Below are 21,561 nucleotides of genomic sequence, written 5' to 3'. Positions count from 1 at the left end.
TCTCAATCCAAGGCAATTGAGGTTAGATGTCCCCATGTCAATGACGGTTGGTCTTTGTGAGTTGGTTGCATTGTTTGTTGTCTTCTGATTGAAACTGCAAACAGAAATACACTTAACATTTCCTTAAGCAACGTGTTTAAAGGCTAATGCATTATTCATGGAGGATGCCTGTAATCTTTAATTAATCTTGAAAGCCATGATTAGCTTGTTCAGCTATGTTCAATCTGATCTGTCATGGTGAGTTTCAGAAAATGGTATGCAGATTCAAATAATATCTTAAAAACAAGTGCCATATTAAAAAAGGGATGAGTCAACTAACACCTAGATATAGATTTTAGGGAACTTAAACTTGAATGTTGACTCATGAATCTGGCTTTGTCAGATTTCAGGAAGTTAGAGCTCATCCAGTACTTGATGCCACAGATAGATGCAGAAAGGAAGCTGACAGAAGTGGTGATTCAGCCAGTGCTGATATCTGAATGTCATCAGCGTAGTGAAAATTGAGACCATGTTGATAGATGATATCAGCTCAAAGAAACGAAAGTGAAAAGAAAAATGTGCCAAGTACTGAACCTTGGGGAACACCATGTGTAAGAGTGGAGAAATGGTAGATTTGGGTTTCCATTAAATAACCATTTGAATGATGTAACAACACTGGAAACTAAACACAGCATTTTGGGAGTAACCACATCTCAGTGCCATCAGTCTTTGAATTTCAGCATGTTTAAACTAAGTGATTATAAGCCATCTTCAGCACAGCTGCCATTGCATAATCCTGCTTAAACACAAGCAGGAACATCTGAAAACAATTGGCAACAATGACCCATCTCAGCTACACAGGAAGTACACAGACTTACTGATAATAGTGCAGCGTAAAAAGCTGTGTGACTTGAACATCCACTTTCTTCAAGACAGAGGTCCACATCACTTTTAATTCTGCTCTACATGCTATAATATACTAGGTGGGCATTTATAAGAGTAATTGCTAATGGCGTTAATTTGAAGTTTAGACAACTCACTTATGGTCCATTGTCTCCACATTTAGGTTCAGGTAATGAGACGGTATTAAATACCCAAGCAAACCATTCAGCTAAAGTCAGCCTGATCTATGACTACATGCCTCAAGAATTGTAAGGATCCTAATTTATACATAATACAGGAGTTTGCTAACCTTACTAATAACTTACTGGGCTGTTCAAATTTGTTCCAAAGGGATCTAGTCACAAATCCGGCCTAAGAGTTTTTACAGCCTTTAAAATAATTCTGCTTAAATAAGACATCTGATACTCAGGAGAAGTGCCAGAGAGCAGCACCACCAGTTCCTGCCAAATTCAGTGACGAAAACACGCAATCCAACGCTGTCGATAAGATTACTAGCCAGGTAACTGTAGAAAACAGTTCATCAGGAGACCAAAAACCTGATTCCACATTAATCTTTAAAATTCATATAGGATGACAAACTCTTAAGAGATGATACTAACAGGTGTGACGCACACCCTGTTCCAATTAGAATTATGCAACGATTAGTCTGTGAGAGTACATCAAAGGAGGACAACTGCAGGATACGTAGTTCAAATGACTTTATTTAGTCCCAAAAGTACACCAATTTCCCAAAAGAGTTAAAAAACAAAAAACAAAACTACAAGTTCTCATGATATTGAGCTTGAACAAAGGGTTTCCTCAGAATGCAGTAGATGCAAGTTGTTTGTAACAATGAATATTGCTGAATTACGTCCCACAAAAGACAAAACTCCTCCATACCAGCAAAAATGATTTTATGACACGACCAAATTTTTAGCATGCCTTCCACTTAAAGAGAAAAAATGTATATTGAAAAACTTACAAAATGATAAATTGTACTATAACTAGATAGTTCATTGGCACAAAAGTTCAAGAAATCTACAAGTTTATAAAGGGGGCTATTCATGACCAACATGAGCACAAAAATGCAGGCAAAACGGCGTGAATTGATGTTGTGTTGTTTCATACGTGCATCCCATGTTACCGCACAACTGATTCAATTATATGGTCCCTAAATGGAAAAAGCTCATGATAAAGGTGTGACTTCATTGCGTAAAGCAAATTTCTAGAGAGACCACAATCCAACCATGTGCTCAGAACACAATCTGCCCTGTGCACATGGAGGACTCTGCGGTTAAACCGTGTGAGCACATGAGATTTTTTTCCCCCTCTAGAGAGGGAACACATGTAAACAATGTGCTGTGCGCTAGCAAATCTACTAAAGCAAATAAACAGGCATTTCGCACCATCTGCTACTGGCAGGATGAGCTCTGGTCTAAGAAAAGCAAATGGCATGCTGAAGCAGGCATGTACCGATTCCGATACGATCGCACTGGGATGGCTCATGAGGTGATGTTTGCGAAGAGCTATGCGTAAATTGTACAAGCATGCAGAGCTTAGCTTCTCTAACAATGTTTGAGGTAAAACTTCATAGAAAGTCCATCCTTTGATCATTCAATATCTTTGAGAGTAAACAAGAACACAACGACAATACTTAAACAATAAATATAATGCAACAGGTCTTGTGTTGTCAGTTTTTCACTGGATGTGGTGAGGAAGTCTTTCAAGCCAAGGCAAGAACTATGGAGAGAGCGAAAAACAGTACAGAGGAGAATGAAGCAATGTTTCTGAAAGGATTCATGTTTCAAAGGTTAAAGAGATAAAAGGAAATGTACCACTTATAGCCTCTAGGGCAAAGTACTTCACATCCATATCTTGGTCTGTAGCTAGTTTCTCCAGGACTGGTTTAACCTCGGCCTGCAAAGCACTATTGAAAACATCATTGTTAGTACTGCTGGTTTGTTTGCTTATGCCATCAAGATACAAAAGGGTACAGGCAGCTATTATTTAAAGATACCTGCTGTCCAAAACTGGTCCGATCTTCTGTAAGCACCTGGCCACATTGAAGCGCACATTAGCCACCTGATCAGTGGACATCTTGAGGACTACAGGCAACATGTGCTTGGTGGTGATTTCCTGTCCACATACTCCAGACAGAGCCTGACCCATAAAAATAAATTGAATAAAAAAAGGCTTTCATTTGTTGTCATTTTGCAACACCAGATATTAATGTAATGACTTTCAACTGGGAGAACATTTAGGTTTAAGAAACAGGCACCAGCCAGGGCATCCAGACTTACATTGATGCAGAAGAGAGTGGTCATCCTGTGCAGGTAGTTGGAATCATTGGCCATGCCAAGGACTTTGGGCACAATGGTGTTCTGGGCCCATTCTGCTCCAAACTTCTCCACCAGCTTCATGAGGTTGCAGGTGGCAGCCTCTCGGATAGCAAACACTGCAGAACAAGGCCAAGATACTAATGTTAACTCACAGGCTCACACGAAGATTGAGAATTGAGATGAAGATGAAAACTGACCTTTAGATAAATGTAATTTTTAGGACACACCACCAAATATACAGTCTACTGCCATGCCATACAAACTGAAGACATACATTCTTCAGTATCACAAATTGTCACTTAGAGAAAAGTAGAGAATGAATGATTGTGTGTATTTGTCAGAAAAATCTACATTAAAATAAAATAAAAATATAATTAAAAAGTCTATCTATCTATCTATCTATCTATCTATCTATCATGGGCGTTGCTATGCCATCGCTAGACCAATGATTACTCAGCCCCCCTAAAAATTTTGCAATTAGCTCTGCAAACTGTACACGAATTCGTGATTGCCTCAGTACCCTTTAAATTTCATATGAAAACGGCAGAAGACTTAGATCGGCTCCTCCCTGTCTTTCAATGCATTCTTCAATCCGCAGACCAAGACACAGAGGACAAGGTATGTGTTTATCGACAGATTGTTATGATATCTGCATCTGTGCATAAAGACAGTTTACAAAATATCATGGGGAGCAATCGGTTTTCCATCTCATCACACCACAGCGGTTTCCTCCAGCGAAAATGAAGCCCTTAACACATATAAACACATACTATATAAAATTATCATGTTGCCATTTTTATTTGAAAATGTTACTTTTAACATAAAACTTTATTAATTGCGGTGCATGTGGCAAATAGGTTTGCATACTTGAGCTGAAGAAAGAGAAATGCAAACAGTAAAATTTTGTGTTTGTACAGTAAACAGGTGTGTGTGTGTGTGTGTGTGTGTGTGTGTGTGTGTGTGTGTGTGTGTGTGTGTGTGAGATCAGGATTCAGGAAGACTTGTATGGCTTATTCAGTACTCCAATGTTACACCTATCTATGCAATTCAGTGAAATACAATAAGTTGCAAAATGTAATAAAATGCAATAAGTTTAGTTTACCACCTTACCCTATTAGTCAATCATTTTTTATTTTATGTTTTTTTTTATTATTATACCCTCATTGGGGGCTGAGCCCCCCTAAAACGAAAATCTTAGAATCACCCCTGCTATCTATAAAAATTAATTAAAATTAAAATAAGAAATACATTAAAAATAAATACATTTACAGTGGACAAAGTCCCATTCTACACATAAATATATGGCATGGGACTTCATCTACTGTAGATTTACAGAATTGTGAAAACTGGACATGTCATATAGAAGATTCACCAGTACATAAAATAGTGTCCATTTAAGGACACAATAGTGATTCATGGATTGTCCCTTAAGGGGTTTAAAACTACAATCTTCCATTACCAGTCCAGATTTTTATCCATTACACTACACCACCCTCTTTATCCAACAGAAGTCTACCATTCCACTTATTTTTCTCCTAAAAAGATGATTTAATATGAATAATGCACTAATTTCAGCTTTCGGTTTGTTTGATCAGATTATCTGGCACAACAGTTGGACCCAAGCAGGGTTAATCAACATTGTTTTGGTGCTCAGCATTACCTCCATAGATTACATTCCACCTGACTTCACAATAACTCAAATAGAGATCACAATCAAGCCATTTAACCTTCATTCTCGGAAGAGTAAATATCTACAAACATCCTGTGAAATTGTGCATCACAAATCTGCTAAACATCAGACGGGCGGCTCTTTTGAAATCCGTTTTACGATGACATAACCCCCTTTATCAAAAGACTGGGAATTTGCCTGAGACAATCCTATTTAGAGTTTAAAATTCAAGCCAAACCTCTATCCATAGTCCTTACAGATCTTATGAAAAAAATAAAATGCTACACATCAGCCAAAATACGATGAGCAATTTCATGAAGCAGGTCAAGCTTTAAATGGAGATTATAAAACACACAAAAAATGAGACAATCCATTTAACACTGTATATCTCTTGCAGATGTTCCTGTGTGTATTTGTCAGAAAGAGTTCAGATTTACACATGACAGACAGCCGAGCACAGCGCCGCTCTGGCTCTGAGCTCTTATGTAAGAGGACAGCACTGGCCCAGCAGCACAGGATATACAAGAACATTCCAGTGATGTAACCCATCTGGCCCTTTGTCTACAACTGTGTCAGAGTGAAACTGTGCGTGTATGTGTGTGCGCACATGGTTGAGGTCCTCGCTGAAAATCACCATGCAAAACACCTCAACAGCTGGATCCACTCAGCGCATGGTTCAAAGTGAGATCATAACCATTCTGACAACCATTAAATTGAAGATTTACTAAGAGGCTCATCAATCTGAAACATTCATTACCACTGACACGCCAATCAAAGCGAGATCAGCAGGCAATTTAAAAGTCTTATCTGTTCTACAAAAGTGGCGCCTGTTTGAACCAGGATATTAGATATTGTGATGAAAAATCGGAATTATCAGCAGCCATTACTCCAGTCTTTAGTGATCTTAAAGAAATCTTTCAAATATATGGATTTAGTGCTATTTTTCTGAATTCTTTGATGAATAAAAAGCACAAAAATAGCATTTCTTCTAAATAAAATGATTAAATTATAAATGTCTTTACTGTTACTTTATTTTTTTGATGCACCCTTGCTGTATAAAAGTAGGATTAAATCTTAATTTTAAATCTTAAAATTTGATCTTACTGTCACCAAACCGTAGAAGAGTATTGTACATGTAGTCTAATTTTAATAATCATTACAAAAAAATTACTCTTGATAATATGCAGTCTAAGACAGTATTTAGAGATTGTACTTGGATTTAGACTTAGATGTGGATTAAGATATTTACACACTTAACCTTGTTAAAGAGTCTCAGTTCCCTTTTCTACTTAAAAAGAACAACATCATAATAAGGATAGAATGACACACAGGGAGGTGAAATTGAGAGAAGGAAGAAAGCAATAGAAATGTAGAGAGAGAGAGAGAGAGTGCTAGAATCTTATCAGACCCTTATAATTTGCTGATAGCAGAAACTTTGAGAAATCTCTTTCTCCTTTTGGGGAAGGAGTAGGACAGAAGAGAGGCTGAGGCAACTGCTGCATGTCTTCAGTGTGCTGTCTTCAAATTTAAGCAAATGCATCTGCATGAACTTATACAGTTTAAAGGTTCTGGTTCATTGTTGTCAGTAATCGTCAAACTCAGAAAACCTACCGTGATCAATGAGCCATGCCATGCACAGTGAATTCAACTTCTCATCAAAGAACTCCACTCCCTAGAAATAAAGTTGGAATACAGTTACAATCCATAAAGTAACAATCCACCTATTTCTCATTCCCACGTGTTTCCAAATCACTCTGTCATTTTAGAGCTTTAAGGGGTAGATGTCCCAAAAATAAAAAATTCTCAACCTCATTTACTCAACCTCAAGTTGTTCCAAACCTATGTAAGTTTTTTTTTTCTTCTGTTGAGCACTAAAGAAGATATTTTGAAGAATGTTGGTAATCAAACAGCTGACGATAGCCATTGACTTCCAGAGTATGGAAAAAAATACTACAGAAGTCAACGGGATTATCAACTGTTTGGTTAACGACATTCTTCAAAATGTCTTTTGTGTTCAACAGAAGAAATAAACTGTTTGAAACAACATGAGAGTGATTATCTTTTACTGCCCAGATACAATTAATCGATCTTGAGTGGAGCGCAGACTCACCAGTTGGCCAGCCAGCAAAGGCATGTACTCAATGATGGCCAGTCGAACCCTCCACTTGGCATCCTCAGCCAGCTCTACTATAGCTGGCAGCAAAGACTGAGAGAGCTGGCGAATCCCGATCACCTCATTCACACAGTCCAGATTAGAGATGATGTTCAGACGCACCTCAGGACACTACAGGAAAATAAAAAAAAGATTATATATAAATAAATATATAAAATATATATATATATATATATATATATATATATATATATATATAGATATATATATATTTTTTTTTTTCTCTTTTTTTTTTATCAGATGAACACCAGGACACTAAACACTATACACTGTATTACGTATTTTGTTTTAAAGGGCTAGTTTACCCAAAAATTAAAATTCTGTCATTAATTACTAACCCTTTGTGTCGTTCCAAACCCGTAAGACCTTCGTCCATCTTCAGAACACAAATTAAGATATTTTTGATGAAATCCGAGAGCTTTCTGAACCTGCATAGACAGCAACGCAACTGAGATGTTCAAGGCCCAGGAAGGTAGTAAGGAGGACATCGTTAAAATAGTCCATGTGACATCAGTGGTTCAACCTTAATTTTATGAAGCTACGAGAATACTTTTTGCATGCAAAGAGAACAAAAATAACGACTTTATTCAACAATTTATTCTCTTCCGTGTCAGTCTATTCTCGCAGCTTCATAAAATTACAGTTGAACCGCTGATGTCTTTACTACCTTTCTGGGCCTCAAAAATTTCAGTTGCTTTGCCATCTACGGAGGATCAGAAAGCTCTCGGATTTCATCAAAAATACCTTAATTTGTGTTCCGAAGATGAACAAAAGTCTTACGGGTTTGAAATGACAGAAGGGTGAGTAATTAAAGACAGAATTTTAATTTTTTGGGTGAAATAACCCTTTAACAAGGAATAACAATAAGTTTCAACACCAATGAAACTTGCAGAAAAAGATCAGCATGTTAAATGTGTATTAAAGAAAGTAAATAAGGTCATCAATGATTTTATGGCTTTAAAGTCCCCATAATTTCTTCTATGTATGTATGAATTTTACTGAAAGCAAAAGGTCTCCATCTTTTATATTTCCTTTAAATGGCTCCAGGAGGACGCCACACTCATGTGATATTGTTACAGCGCACGTTTACATGCTGCCAAATATTTGATGACTTGCTTGAGCAAGTGCACTTTGGTGATGACTGACTAAAATCCAAACAACAAAGTTTGTTAGTCAAACAGAGCCGGGTGGATAAGCAGCCAATGGAAATACACTTCAGGACAGAATTCACAGAATCCAGCTCTTAACATATTCAGATGGTGTGTTTGACAATCGAGAGGAGTCCAATAAAACAGAAGGGAACACAAACACTGGAGGAAAGAGTTTGGATGGGTTTCGGTTTGGCATGGTCTTGCTGAAAGCTGAGGCCAAAGTTCAACTTCATTTAAAAACAGACTAAAAGTTTATTACTACAATCGAAAAGCTAATACAACTCTGAGAGTGATCATGCACAAGAGCCCAACCAAAGGAACATAAATCAAGGGCCTTAGAGAAGACAATTTAGCAAACAGCCCTTAAGCCCAACTAGGGCTGCACGATATATCGTTTCAGCATCAATATCGCGATATGCGCATCCGCGATAGGCACTGATTGTTTTCTTTGCTCACACACAGACATGGTGTCTACACCGTACGTGACAGCTGTACAGAGATACCCATTTTAAATTAATTTAGTAGCAAAGCTGCTGCAAGTGATTTTCAGTGCTGGAAATCCATTTATCCTTTGTTGAAACTTCCACGTCGTCGCGTAGAGTGCAGGTCACGGTCGCTTAGCAACAGCAGACGCCACGAAAGCGCAAGCTCCCGAGCGCTTTGGAAAGAAGTGGCATGGCTGCCGTTTTCCACGCGTTTTTAGGTGCGACGTGAACAGCTCCAAAGTCTGTCTACATTGGACGTGACAAAGCAACAGTTGCATATCATTTAAACTTTGTGTCAGAACGTCATAAATAGAACAAGGCATCAGTTTACTGTCGGGATTTGTAGCGCCGCATCCAGTGTAGACAGACAGCATCACTTATTATAATGGGTTCTATTGTATAGTATTTTGTCGCGCCGCGCCACTCACGTCCAGTGTAGACACAGCGAGAGACACGCAGATGCATGTGAACACTTCTGTGTCTATTTGTGCCTGAAATACTGTGATCTGCAAGTATCCTTTAAAACACAGATGCTTATGGCTTAGGTGAAGGTAAACAATTGAGAAAGAAAATGGATGTGCAACAGTATATTGGTTCACAGCAGTTTAATGTTCCTGTTGCTTTTTGTGTCATGAACATTTATCAAACAAAACACAAAGAAAAATCACTTTTGTAGCTTTAACACAGATTTGTTAGATTTAATTTATAGTGAAAACTATGCAGTGTTATTTTACATCTGATTATTCAATTTCCGCACCTGAATACTGTTAGACTTACCTAAAAATTATAAAGCACTGCTTATTTCATTTGTATCTTTGTTTGGTTATTTATCTATGCTTGTAATTTGTTTATTTCCTATGCTGATTTACTCACCAACAAAATCACCCCAATCATTGAATTTTTTCCCCCAAATATAGCTATTGAAGTCATCTGATTTTTTTTTTTTTTTTTTTAATCGCAATGTATATCGCAGAAAAAAAAAATATCACAATGTGAGTTTTTTCCAATATCATGCAGCCCTGAGCCCAACACAAGGTGACCTATCAGACCGGGAAAATGAACAGCAGTGTCCCTGCTCTAGTACAATCAGAAGGATCTTTGACCACAAGGGAAATAGAGACAGACAGATGAGAGACTGGGCCGAGCTCCAGGTGCGTTACCTCGTCCTTGAGTTGGACCAGGAAAAGAGGCAACAGATGTTCTACGGTGTTGTCCTTGCCCAAGATGGTAGAGAGACCCATGATGACAGAAGCCAAGGCAGACTTCACATGCTGGTTTGTGTCAGACACCAGCTCCTGTTAAGGGAAGAGAAGGAGGCTTGAGGGCTTTGAAATCAAGCTCTTTTTCTACAAGTAGCTGTAATCAGAGACAAGGTGACTGCAGGATAGGGAAGGAAAATAAATGAATATACAACAACAACAACAAATGTTTAAATAAATATTTTATAAATAAAAGCTCATTTTTTTATTTTCATTAACAATTTGTTTTTATTATTATTAACAACCAGATAAAAATAATTATCATCATCATCAACCACCAGATAATAATAATAACAACAATAAAAATTGTATTATTCCTAACAGAGACCTTTATTTTACTATTATTATTATTATTATTATTATTATTATATTATATTATATTATATTTACTATTATTATACTATTAACAGCAAAAAATGATAAAGACAATATTTAGTTATTTTTAATTTTTAATTGTTATTTTTAGCAGCAGCTAAAACAACATCAGTAACAAGACAATATTTATTGTCAGTATTATCATTATTAATTTATTATTATTATTATTATTATTAACAGGATCCATAAAATATTTGTATTATTATTATTGCTACTACTATTAACAGCCAAATAATAATAATAATCATCATCAACAAGACAAAAATAATAATAATCATCATCATAATTAAGACATGATTTGGAGGAGAAGAATTGTTGGATATAGTCATTATTTCTGTTTTCTTTGCGCACAAAAAGTCTTCTCAAAGCTTCGTAAAATTACGGTTGAACCACTGATGTCACATGGACTATTTTTACGATGTCATTACTGCATTTCTTGGCCCGGGAACATTTCAGTTGCATTGCTGTCTATGCAGGGTCAGAAAGCTCTCGGATTTCATCAAAAAAATCTTAATTTGTGTTCTGAAGATGGACGAAGGTCTTACGGGTTTGGAACGACACAAAGGGTGAGTAATTAATGACAGAATTTTCATTTTTGGGTAAACTAGCCCTTTATAACTAAATATGTAATATAGTGTATATTACTTTATATCAAAATATTTTAAAAGCTCTCAGATTTTATCAAAAATATCTTAATTCCTGTTCCGAAGATGAACAAAGGTCTTATGGGTTTGGTACGACATGAGGATGATGACAATTTTTATTTTGGGTGAACTATCCCTTTAAAATGGAATGGTATATTAAAAAAACCTGGACATTTATTTGCTTGTAAAATGCTGCAGAAGGTTTGAAATCCTGAGCTATTTTGATCTGATGTTTCGGCGAACAGCTTGTATGTATAGGCTAACTGCCGATCACATCTGCTGACAAAGTAAAAAGAAAGCTGTTTGTATCTGTGAAGAACGATCCGCTTACATAAGCTTATTAACGGATATCAAACATCAGGTCATGAGACTCTCATGAGCAAAGAACGCCCTGTGAAGCTCAAGCAGGAACACCGAAAGGCTCCACTGTTCTTTGTAGTCTAGATCAGTAAAAGAGAGGCTTGTCCATTTAACTACTAATGGCACACATAAAAATGCCTAATGAAGACTTCTGGGAAACAAATTAATTCATATATGATTGTAAATCATATGAATATTTTTGAAACCAATTCACTATTATGAACAATTTCAAAAGGTTACAAATGAATCATAAGTTAAAATAAATCAGACTAATAGTTTGTTCCATTTTAATCAGCTGAATTTGTTTAGAGAAAAAAAAAAAATCAGCAAATTTCTTAGATTCATGTGTTACATATTCTATTTGATAGTAAAGTATTTTTAGTATACAGATCTTCTACACTTCCCATCAGTTACTAGGAAGGCAAGCTCAGGCTGTATACAGTAAAACTGAACTAAACTCCACAAATATAAAATACCATTTCACTTCCTCTAGCACTATGATTCAGTCACAGGCATACACCAGGAAATAAAAATAATAGAAGTCTAATCCTAGCCTGATGCTAAATAAACCTAGAGACAGACTGCTGACACGGGATCACTTACGGTGTAACAGATAACAACAGTGACCCCTGCTGCCCATCACCTCAGAAAGGACGGACAGGTCAAAAACAATTTGAATGACCTCATCTGCTGCTGATGTCCTAAATATAAGTAAACTCTAATAATCTTTACAGACGAGGCGTAAACCTCAGTCTGCATATATTTATGCATGTTTGATGTATGAGCTAGATCAGTGGTCTAGTAACTTTTGTTGCAGAGTAAAATACACTGTCAAGGTCCAGAAAAGTATGAAAAGCATCGTCAGAATACCATCAGTGGTTCAACCGTAACATTATGAAGTGACTACAATACTTTTTGTATGCAAATAAAACAAAAATAATGACTTTATTCAACAATTTGTCTCCTCTGTGTCTCTCCACATCAGCGTAGCGCCATTTTGACAAATCTGAGCACTACGCAGACAGCGTACGCTCTTCTGTGTCAGCCGCGCCACAAGGATACATTTTCTATGTATATTTACGCTTTGATTTGAAAGAAAACAGCGCATCCTGTTTATTTGCATACAAAAAGTATTGTCGTTGCTTCATAACGTTACGGTTGAATCACTGATGGCAGATGGACTATTGTGACGGCGCTTTTCATACTTTTCTGGACCTTGACACTGTTATTTACTTGGAAGTCAATGGGACAGTCACAAACCTCCCTGTTTTCATCCAAAATATCTTTAAATGTTTGCCGAAGACGAACAAAGCTTTTATGGGTTTGGAATGACATGGGGGTAAGTGATTAATGACAACATTTTCATAACAAAAACACTGTGATTATATTCCATTACTCCTTTATTATATTTAGTACATTTTTAAAGTGCCCCTATTATGCCATTTCCAATATTGCCTTTCATGCAGTGTGTAATGTAGCTGTATGTGAATGTAAACAATCTGCAAAATTGTAAAGCTGAAAGCACACGATAAATAAAGTTATTGTCTCCGAAAATAAAGAATCGGCTCTGAACAGCTGAAACAAGTCATTAGTAATTCGAATCCTACTTCCGTGACAGCTACACGTCACGGGGTAACACATTTGCAAAATGCATGCCTATGTTCTACGTTGGACGGCCGCGAACAACTTGACTCCACCCACAAACACGTCATTCTACTGACAACTGCTTCTCTAATCTCGGGGGGGTTCAACGCGGGATTCACAAAACGCTTGCTGCTGAAAGATGGATCAGTACCCAGTTTATTTGGACCAGCTGCTCCACTGAATCACAACCTGTAAATATGATAAATGATAAATGTTTATAGTTTCTATAGAGCATTCAAAATACAGAACTATTGAAATAGGCGTATCGTTTCCGACACCGCTGTACGTCGTAGACCAATCACAACAGACTAGGACATCTGACCAATCAGAGCAGAGCAGGCTCACAAAAAGGAGGGGTTTAGAGAGACTGAATCTTTGAACTGCTTCGAAAGAATCGTTTGAAAATCGCTGGCATTAAATGCATATTTTGAGAAAACGAACGCGTTTTTTGACATTGAATGCATGTACAGGTGCATCTCAAATTAGAATGTTGTGGAAAAGTTCATTTATTTCAGTAATTCAACTCAAATTGTGAAACTCGTGTATTAAATAAATTCAATGCACACAGACTGAAGTAGTTTAAGTCTTTGGTTCTTTTAATTGTGATTATTTTGGCTCACATTTAAAAAAAAAACACCAATTCACTGTCTCAAGTATTGATTTTCATAAGTATTTTTTTCACTATTTTTAGTGAATTGTTGGCCTTCTGGAAAGTATGTTCATTTACTGTACATGTACTCAATACTTGGTAGGGGCTCCTTTTGCTTTAATTACTGCCTCAATTCAGCGTGGCATGAAGCATATCAGATTCTCTCACTCCTTAAGTTCTATGGAAGCCCAGGTTTCTTTGACAGTATCCTTCAGCTCATCTGCATTTTTTGCTCACTTGTTTCTCATTTTCCTCTTGACAATACCCAATAGATTCTCTCTGGCGTTCAGGTCTGGTGAGTTTGCTGGCCAGTCAAGCACACCAACACCATGGTCATTTAACCAACTTTTGGTGCTTTTGGCGATGTGGGCAGGTACCAAATCCTGCTGGAAAATGAAATCAGCATCTTCAAACAGCTGATCAGCAGAAGGAAGCATGAAGGGCTCCAAAATTTCTTCGTAAACGGGTACAGTGACTTTGGTTTTCAAAAAACACAATGGACCAACATCAGCAGATGACATTGCACCACAAATCATCACAGACTGTGGAAACTTAACACTGGACTTCAAGCAACTTGGGCTATGAGCTTCTCCACCCTTCCTCCAGACTCTAGGACCTTGGTTTCCAAATGAAATACAAAACTTGCTCTCATCTGAAAAGATGACTTTGGACCACTGGGCAACAGTCCAGTAATGGCTTAACAAGAGGAATACGACAACTTTAGCCAAATTCCTTGACACGTCTGTGTGTGGTGGCTCTTGATGCCTTGACCCCAGCCTCAGTCCATTCCTTGTGAAGTTCACTCAAATTCTTGAATCGATTTTGCTTGACAATCCTCATAAGGCTGTGGTTCTCTCGGTTGGTTGTGCATCTTTTTCTTCCAAACATTTTCCTTCCACTCAACTTTCTGTTAACATGCTTGGATACAGCACTCTGTGAACAGCCAGCTTCTTTGGCAATGAATGTTTGTGGCTTACCCTCCTTGTGAAGTGTATCAATGATTGTCTTCTGGACAACTGTCAGATCAACAGTCTTCCTCATGATTGTGTAGCCTAATGAACCAAACTGAGAGACCATTTTGAAGGGTCAGGAAACCTTTGCAGGTGTTTTGAGTTAATTAGCTGATTGACACCATATTCTAATTTGTTGAGATTGGTGGGTTTTTGTTAAATGTAAGCCAAAATCATCACAATTAAAAGAACCAAAGACTTAAACTACATCAGTCTGTGTGCACTGAATTTATTTAATACATGAGTTTCACAATTTGAGTTGAATTACTGAAATAAATGAACTTTTCCACAAAATTCTAATTTATTGAGATGCACCTGTAATCCTATTGTAGGAGTCTCCCAAAACAATATTAGGAACCGTAAAAATGGCATAATGGGGCACTTTAATATAAAATTCAATATGAATAGTCTACTTTTGACACAATAACATGGTTACTGTCAATGTTACTACAGTAAAACCATGTAAATAAAGGTGATTTGTAAATTTAAATGCCTTCTAACTGGATCATTGTTGCACAGGTGTTTCTGCATCAGTTGTTGAGAATGATCCAGCTCTGATTTATTTGGCTTTAAACTACTTTAAATCGCACACCTATGTGATTTGTACTGGAGAACTCTGCGCTGAACTTGAGCGCAATCACTAGATCTCACAGCAATGTTTAGTGGTCTCATGATCACGACTGCTCAGTGTAGTAAATACATTCGCTTTTAGCTCACACCGCGCTTTCTTTTTTTTTTGGAACTGAGCTGATAAATGGTCCGTGCAACACGTGGTTTCAAAAGAGAAGCGCTATTTCATTTCGCTTTTGGCGTGTTTGCCGTTTAATACATATTTATCATGCACAACAGAATGCTAATGCTTAGCAGTTAGGCTGATTGGTAGTGGCACCAGCCCCTTGAACTCTGGCTGGGAACCACTGAGCTAGATTACTGCATGTGTATGAAACAATTATTCTGTCATAAAGCTACCACTTGTTTATGTCGAAAATGTAAACACCCCCAAAATAACACAAAAACAACCAGACCTACTGCAAGATCTCTTGCAGAGACAACCTGGATACCTTCCCAGATATGATATCACATTATCAAAAAAACAAGCTCGAGTTTAAGTACCCCCTCCTGAGAACTTGGCCGGCACTGTGCGGCATAACTGTTCAGCCACATGCAATTTCATAAACAAATGGGCGAGATTAAAATGTGTACCTTGACGCATGGCAGAATATGAGTCATGATGATGGTCTCCCTGCTGTCTTCAGGCAAATTTTCACAGAATACTGCAGAGATAAACAGGCCATGGGATAAGAGTGTTGTTGTGTGGCTCTTTTCATATAGACATCAGATTTTGGGAAGCTGGCATTGGGAAACCTCACCTTTCACCTTGTTGGCAGCCGCAGCCCGGACCTCTGCCTCGCAGTCTTTCAACAAGTTCTGGAACGCTGGGACCAGATCGGTCTTGGTGATCTCTGGGCCAACTGCTTTTTGCAACTTTACACAAACAGAAAAACAACCAGAGTTGTTTCAGAGTCTCAGAGGCGACATGGATAACGGCCAAAAATGCGTTTCATAAGTACCCACTTCTGAGAATTTGTCTGCCACCATGTAGCGCACCCTCCAGGACTTGTCCTCGGCAGCCTGACGTAAAGTGGGCATGACCAGAGCCTCCAAGTCTTCCTGTGGCAGCAGAGTAGCAATGCTGACGCCAGCTTCTACCGCCAAGAGACGCACAGAGTCCTGCAGAGAAAAGGAAATGACTGGATCAATGACATAAGAGCACACACAAAAATAAAAATCTAAACAAAAAAAAATGTATATACAGTTCTAAATATATCTTCCAAGTTCTTAGAAACGTAATTTTTATATTCATGTTGGTTTCAAAAAAACAGTTATATAATTTTGAAGAAATTCTCAAATTTAATGACTATAAAAATGTCATGTAGTGTATAAAAGGTAATATATATATTTTCTTGCATCTTTTTTAATATATTTTAGCATATTTAATGATCTTTATTATCATTGTTTTTTTTTTAAGTATAAAGATCATGCAATATCAATTCTTTAAAAAAACATTTGTCAGACCTGCCAATGACTGGTCACTTCAGAAAATTCACCAGCCATAAATATTTTTCAACAACAAAAACAACAACTGGGATGGCATCTAATAGTAATTCATTATAATTATACATTTTTATTTAATTAATAATGATTATTACTGAATATAAACATTTTTTGTTGTTAATGTTGTATTTTAAATTATTGCTAAATCAGCTTCACCAGCTATTTTTAATAAAGCACAAAACTGAATCAAAGAAATATCACTACAGTACTACTGTACTTAAAATAATAACAATAATAAATATCAATATTAATTTATATATTAATAATAATACTAATATTTAACTTTATGTTATTATTATTATTTAATATAACAGAATAACTACAGTACTAATATCTGTGTGTTTTTTTTCTTTGCTCTCAAAGGTTAAACCATAGAGCTTTTATTATTTTGGTGGAAAACTGCAGAGAAACATCTCTTTTGAAAACCCAGACAAAAAACAAAACAAAACAAAACAACGACACACAAGCAAGACAAACCAAGCTGCATGTCACTGCCCAACCAACAGCCCAAATAAACAGTCTTTCTATATGTTAATCTGAACCAGTGTACCTGCTCATCAGATGCTAGTGCTGTAAAGAGGGGAATGATGTCACTCTTAACATAGTCCAGCTCCAGAACCTTCGCAAACTCGCCCAGCTTAGAGGCGGCAGCTCGACGCACCATGGGAGTGTCGTCCGAGCAAAGTGTGCGGAAGTGCCTGTGAAGATGAACATAACATTAAACACTGAACATGTCCGCAGTGATCAAGGTGAATTCAAAAGTGCACGTCATAAAAACAAGGCATCATTTGAACTTACTGACGGATTTCCGCTTTAACCGTACTGGACACACGTGGGTAGCAGACGCTGAACAGTCCGCACGCAGACGTTCGGGAGGTGAACCAGTCCCCGCTGGCCAAACGCTTCACTAGTGGTACAAAATGCACCTCTAGGTCTACGGGGGAATGTTCCTGAGAGATCTTTCGCAGAGACTCCACGGCCTTGTCCCGCACAACCGTTTCCTCCACTGTGGCCAAACTCTCCAGGGGAGGCTGAGGAGAAGAAGTGCAAAATGAAAACATGAAGAGAGGTGTCTCAACTTATGACTAATATCTGATCTGGTCATACCTCGCCTTTAGTGACTTACCAAGAGATTGTGCACAAACTCTGGGCCTCCAACCAGCACAGTGAAGCTCCCGAGCTGCTCAGCCAAGGCAAGGAGAACCTCATCCTCATCATATATGGTGTCTGCAGATGAAGGGATGTCAGTTCGCTAACTAATATTTAGGTAAGTAATACAAACCAAAAGCAAGTGTAACAGACCAAGATCTTTGAAAGAACAACAAATGGCCAATAAACAACAATATGACAATTAAAAAGTAAATTTTCTCTTCCCACATATTTCATAACACTTAGTTGTTAAATTATTTTTGGACGTGATTGCAGTTTTATATATATATATATATATATATATATATATAAAACATAAAGCCTAATTAATATAACAAAGGATCACATGTGAACCAAAAAAAAACCTCAGTTTGATTCATAGTGCTTAATATGTTTATGCACTGCAGCTGGATAATTCATTCACACTCTTTTCCAAATGCATGTTATTGATCTTACAGTGAAAGATTTATGCATAATATTTCTGGCCTTGTAAATTAATCTAAATGTCTTGATCTTTTTGATGAAACGACAGACTCTGGTGACATATGAGGAACTTCTCCAATCACTGTGTCCATTATAACCCTGCCTAAGTCTTATAATCAATTGCAATTTTTCTTTTCCAATAATCAGTTTCATTCAGATTATTGCAAATTAAAACCCAAGAAATTTGCTAAAATAGATATAAAATTACATATAAAACAATTGAATAGATTAAAATAAAATAAAATATATATAAGTATATTTTCTATACTACAAAAAAGGCACTAAATAAATGTTTTAATATATTACAATGAAAATTAATTTACAGGCCAAGTAAATATCTGAACTAATAGCCCTAATAGTACAATTTTTTTTTTTTTTTTAATTACACTGATGAGCCATGATTAACAGATCCATCTAACAGTTTGTTTCAGAAATACAGATACTGGGATTTCTTACCAGTAAGGAATGGCAGTAGTTCAGTCCGTGTTCTTTCCACACCCAGTGCCAGAGCAATAGTGGACAACTTCTTAATACTGTTCAACCGCAACTGAAGATGTGCACAGAATCACATTAGTCACAAACCCCACTGTCTTACACTTACTGTTATGTTTCATCACATTATGCATAAGAATCCAGGTCAGTGGTTCTGATCCACGGTACTAGAGGACAGTTTAGTACGTTACCTCTCCTTAAATCTAACACACACCATTCGTACAGGCTTCAAGACCTGACCTGGGTGTGTCAGGTAAAGACACCAAACCCTGCAGCGCCAGGATCGAGAAACACTGACCTGGATAATGACAAAAGGACTGGCATTCTAATGTACACGCTTCAACAGCCCAAAAATGCCGCAAAGATAAATGTTGAGAATTAGCCGTTCAATTTCAAGCTTATTATGCCCGGATCCAACTTCTATCTTCAGACTTTATGTTACGGATCAAATAGACACCTAAAAAAACTTAATGCAAGTTGATTATTGTCTGGAAACAGCTACATGAGAGAATCCTGAGGAAAAAGTAAGGAGAAGAAATTATGTTTATTTTGTAAATGAATCGCTTGCACGGTTAGCGGCTAGTGCCGGTAGATGCTAATAAAAGGCGATTTTTTTTATACATATGAATCAAACTCGGATTCTCTTAGACTGGTGTCTACCTGAACGTCTTCATTTCTCAATTCATCGATTAAAACCGCGATGGGATAAAGCGAATCGTCTCCCTCTGCTCCTGCCATTTTAGACTTGAACGTTCACTGCAGAGGCGTTTGGCGCAGGGGGGAAGGAAGTCGACCGGAAGTTGAAGTCGGCCGCGTGCCGCCATCTTGTAGCAGAACTTCACTTGCGTTAGCATCCCATTGACTCCCATTCATTTTGGCGTCACTTTGACAGCGAATAACTTTACATCTGAGGCGTTTAAAGACTCCATTTGTCCATTATTTATTTCTAAAGATACACGACAATGTATAAAGGGCTCCATTACCTTCTATGTTACATTATGGCCCCCGTAGAAACAGTTTTTGTAAAAATAGGCTAACGATTGCGTCATAACCACTCGACTCTCTGTCGCACAGTAGAGAAATTACCGTACAGACAGGAGGAGAAGCTCGCAGGCAACCGGGGAGACGTCAAGAGATATGGCGTACTGGCGTTACATTTAAAATACTATACAAAATAATTAAACAGAATACTTACTCCTGCTCACTCAGGCCAAAGAACTCCCCGCTCAAGCTCGCCGTCTCTGCAAGATTAACGATGGCAGTTTGCACGCACAGCTACTAGAAGATTTACCATCTGTCAGACAGGTTGCTGACGTCATCAAGCTTAGTTTGAGTCTGCGCGTCAGAAACGGAAGTGCTAAAAATCGCTAAAAACGGGCTTCACTTGTCTCAATTGAGTTCCAATGGGGTCGCTGTGTCCATTTCTTTTACTGTCTATGGTTTGGCGTTGTGCTGCTTGACTTCCGCTCGCCGCGCGGGCTGATGGGAAAACACTCAACAAATTTAAAGTCCAGTAACGAATCATGTATTAAATGCATATTGAATAGCACAAAATAAAAAAATAAATAGCACAAAATGATGAAATGGTTTTATAAATAAAGCATATAAAGCTGATCAGTTATAATATTCATTTTTGATTATAATTATATATATATAGAACATATATAGAGGTTTTAGATATATGAGTAAAATAAAATTTCAAACTCGTTTACAACATGTATTTCATAACGTGAGTTGCTAACAAGACATTATGGTCTATACCAAAAACAACAACAACAAAACAATAGAAGCCATCACAGAAATTCTATGAAAATGTTTTTTTCTACTACAAATACCATTACAGTCATTACAAACCATTACCATTACAAACTTTTAACCACTAAAAATGCTTTTCTGTAGTGTGTTTTGAGACACATTCATTAGGATTTAGTGGTTTTATCAAAAAAAAAAAGAGTTTTATCACCAATTGAAGGTGACGATTTACCAGTAGAGCCCATTTCCATTAAAACAAGTACAATTCTCAATATAACCGGTAAAACCATTACAAATTCTGTGATGGTTTCTATTGATTTTTTGTTTTGTTTTTCAGCAGGGATTCGTCTGAAGCACATAAACTCAAATTTATGTGGTAGATGTAACGTTAACCAATACACAGCAACTTTGAAATTCAGGTTTGAGGCAATGATTCACGTCTGGTCTATGAAAATGAACAGCTCACTAGAGGGAAAGATTCAGAACACTTGGAATGTAGCGCATGAGTCATGTGTACTACTGTAGTATTTTTAGAATGCTTTTTTATTGCGCTTTTGCACACTTCTGAGGTTTGAACACGCCATTCCAGTTCCCATTCATTCAAGCAACCACTAAAAAATTCTGGAGCTGAACAGAAGAAAGAAAATAATGATGAGGTTTGAATGAGTAAATGAGGACAGAATTTTCATTTTTGTGTGAACCATCCTTTAAAAGTTCTTAAGCTACTGAATGAAAGTCTTATTTTTATTTAGGCTATGCCAGGAAATCAGTATTGCTGTTTTATAATTTCTGAAAACACACACATATTAAGAGTTATTTATTTATATAAATATAAAATCTGGACTTTATTTTGACGTAGCTTTATTATTTCTGTCCATTCCCATGATATTAAAACAGAAATAACAGAAAATAAATATTAAATATCCACATTCTGGGCACTCTGCATTCTGT

The 21,561-nt window shown here is 37.1% G+C and overlaps 1 protein-coding gene across 1 annotated transcript; it reads right to left on the bottom strand.

Moving 5' to 3' along the window:
* Positions 1-1,563: 1,563 nt before the first annotated feature.
* On the bottom strand, positions 1,564-20,335 carry ppp2r1bb (protein phosphatase 2, regulatory subunit A, beta b). The gene is made up of 16 exons (XM_042739450.1): positions 20,306-20,335; positions 19,519-19,632; positions 18,823-18,913; positions 17,861-17,961; positions 17,533-17,765; positions 17,285-17,432; positions 16,195-16,350; positions 15,990-16,104; positions 15,823-15,893; positions 9,839-9,973; positions 6,980-7,153; positions 6,481-6,541; positions 3,162-3,316; positions 2,879-3,021; positions 2,697-2,788; positions 1,564-2,601 (listed from the first exon to the last, which is right to left on the bottom strand). The coding sequence occupies exons 2-16, from the start codon at positions 19,594-19,596 to the stop codon at positions 2,585-2,587; spliced, it is 1,770 nt and encodes a 589-aa protein (XP_042595384.1). The 5' UTR covers positions 19,597-19,632; positions 20,306-20,335; the 3' UTR covers positions 1,564-2,584.
* Positions 20,336-21,561: the final 1,226 nt, after the last annotated feature.

Source organism: Cyprinus carpio, chromosome B15, assembly GCF_018340385.1.
Source record: "Cyprinus carpio isolate SPL01 chromosome B15, ASM1834038v1, whole genome shotgun sequence".
NCBI classification, from domain to species: domain Eukaryota; kingdom Metazoa; phylum Chordata; class Actinopteri; order Cypriniformes; family Cyprinidae; genus Cyprinus; species Cyprinus carpio.
This window is presented reverse-complemented; position numbering and strand designations above follow the sequence as displayed.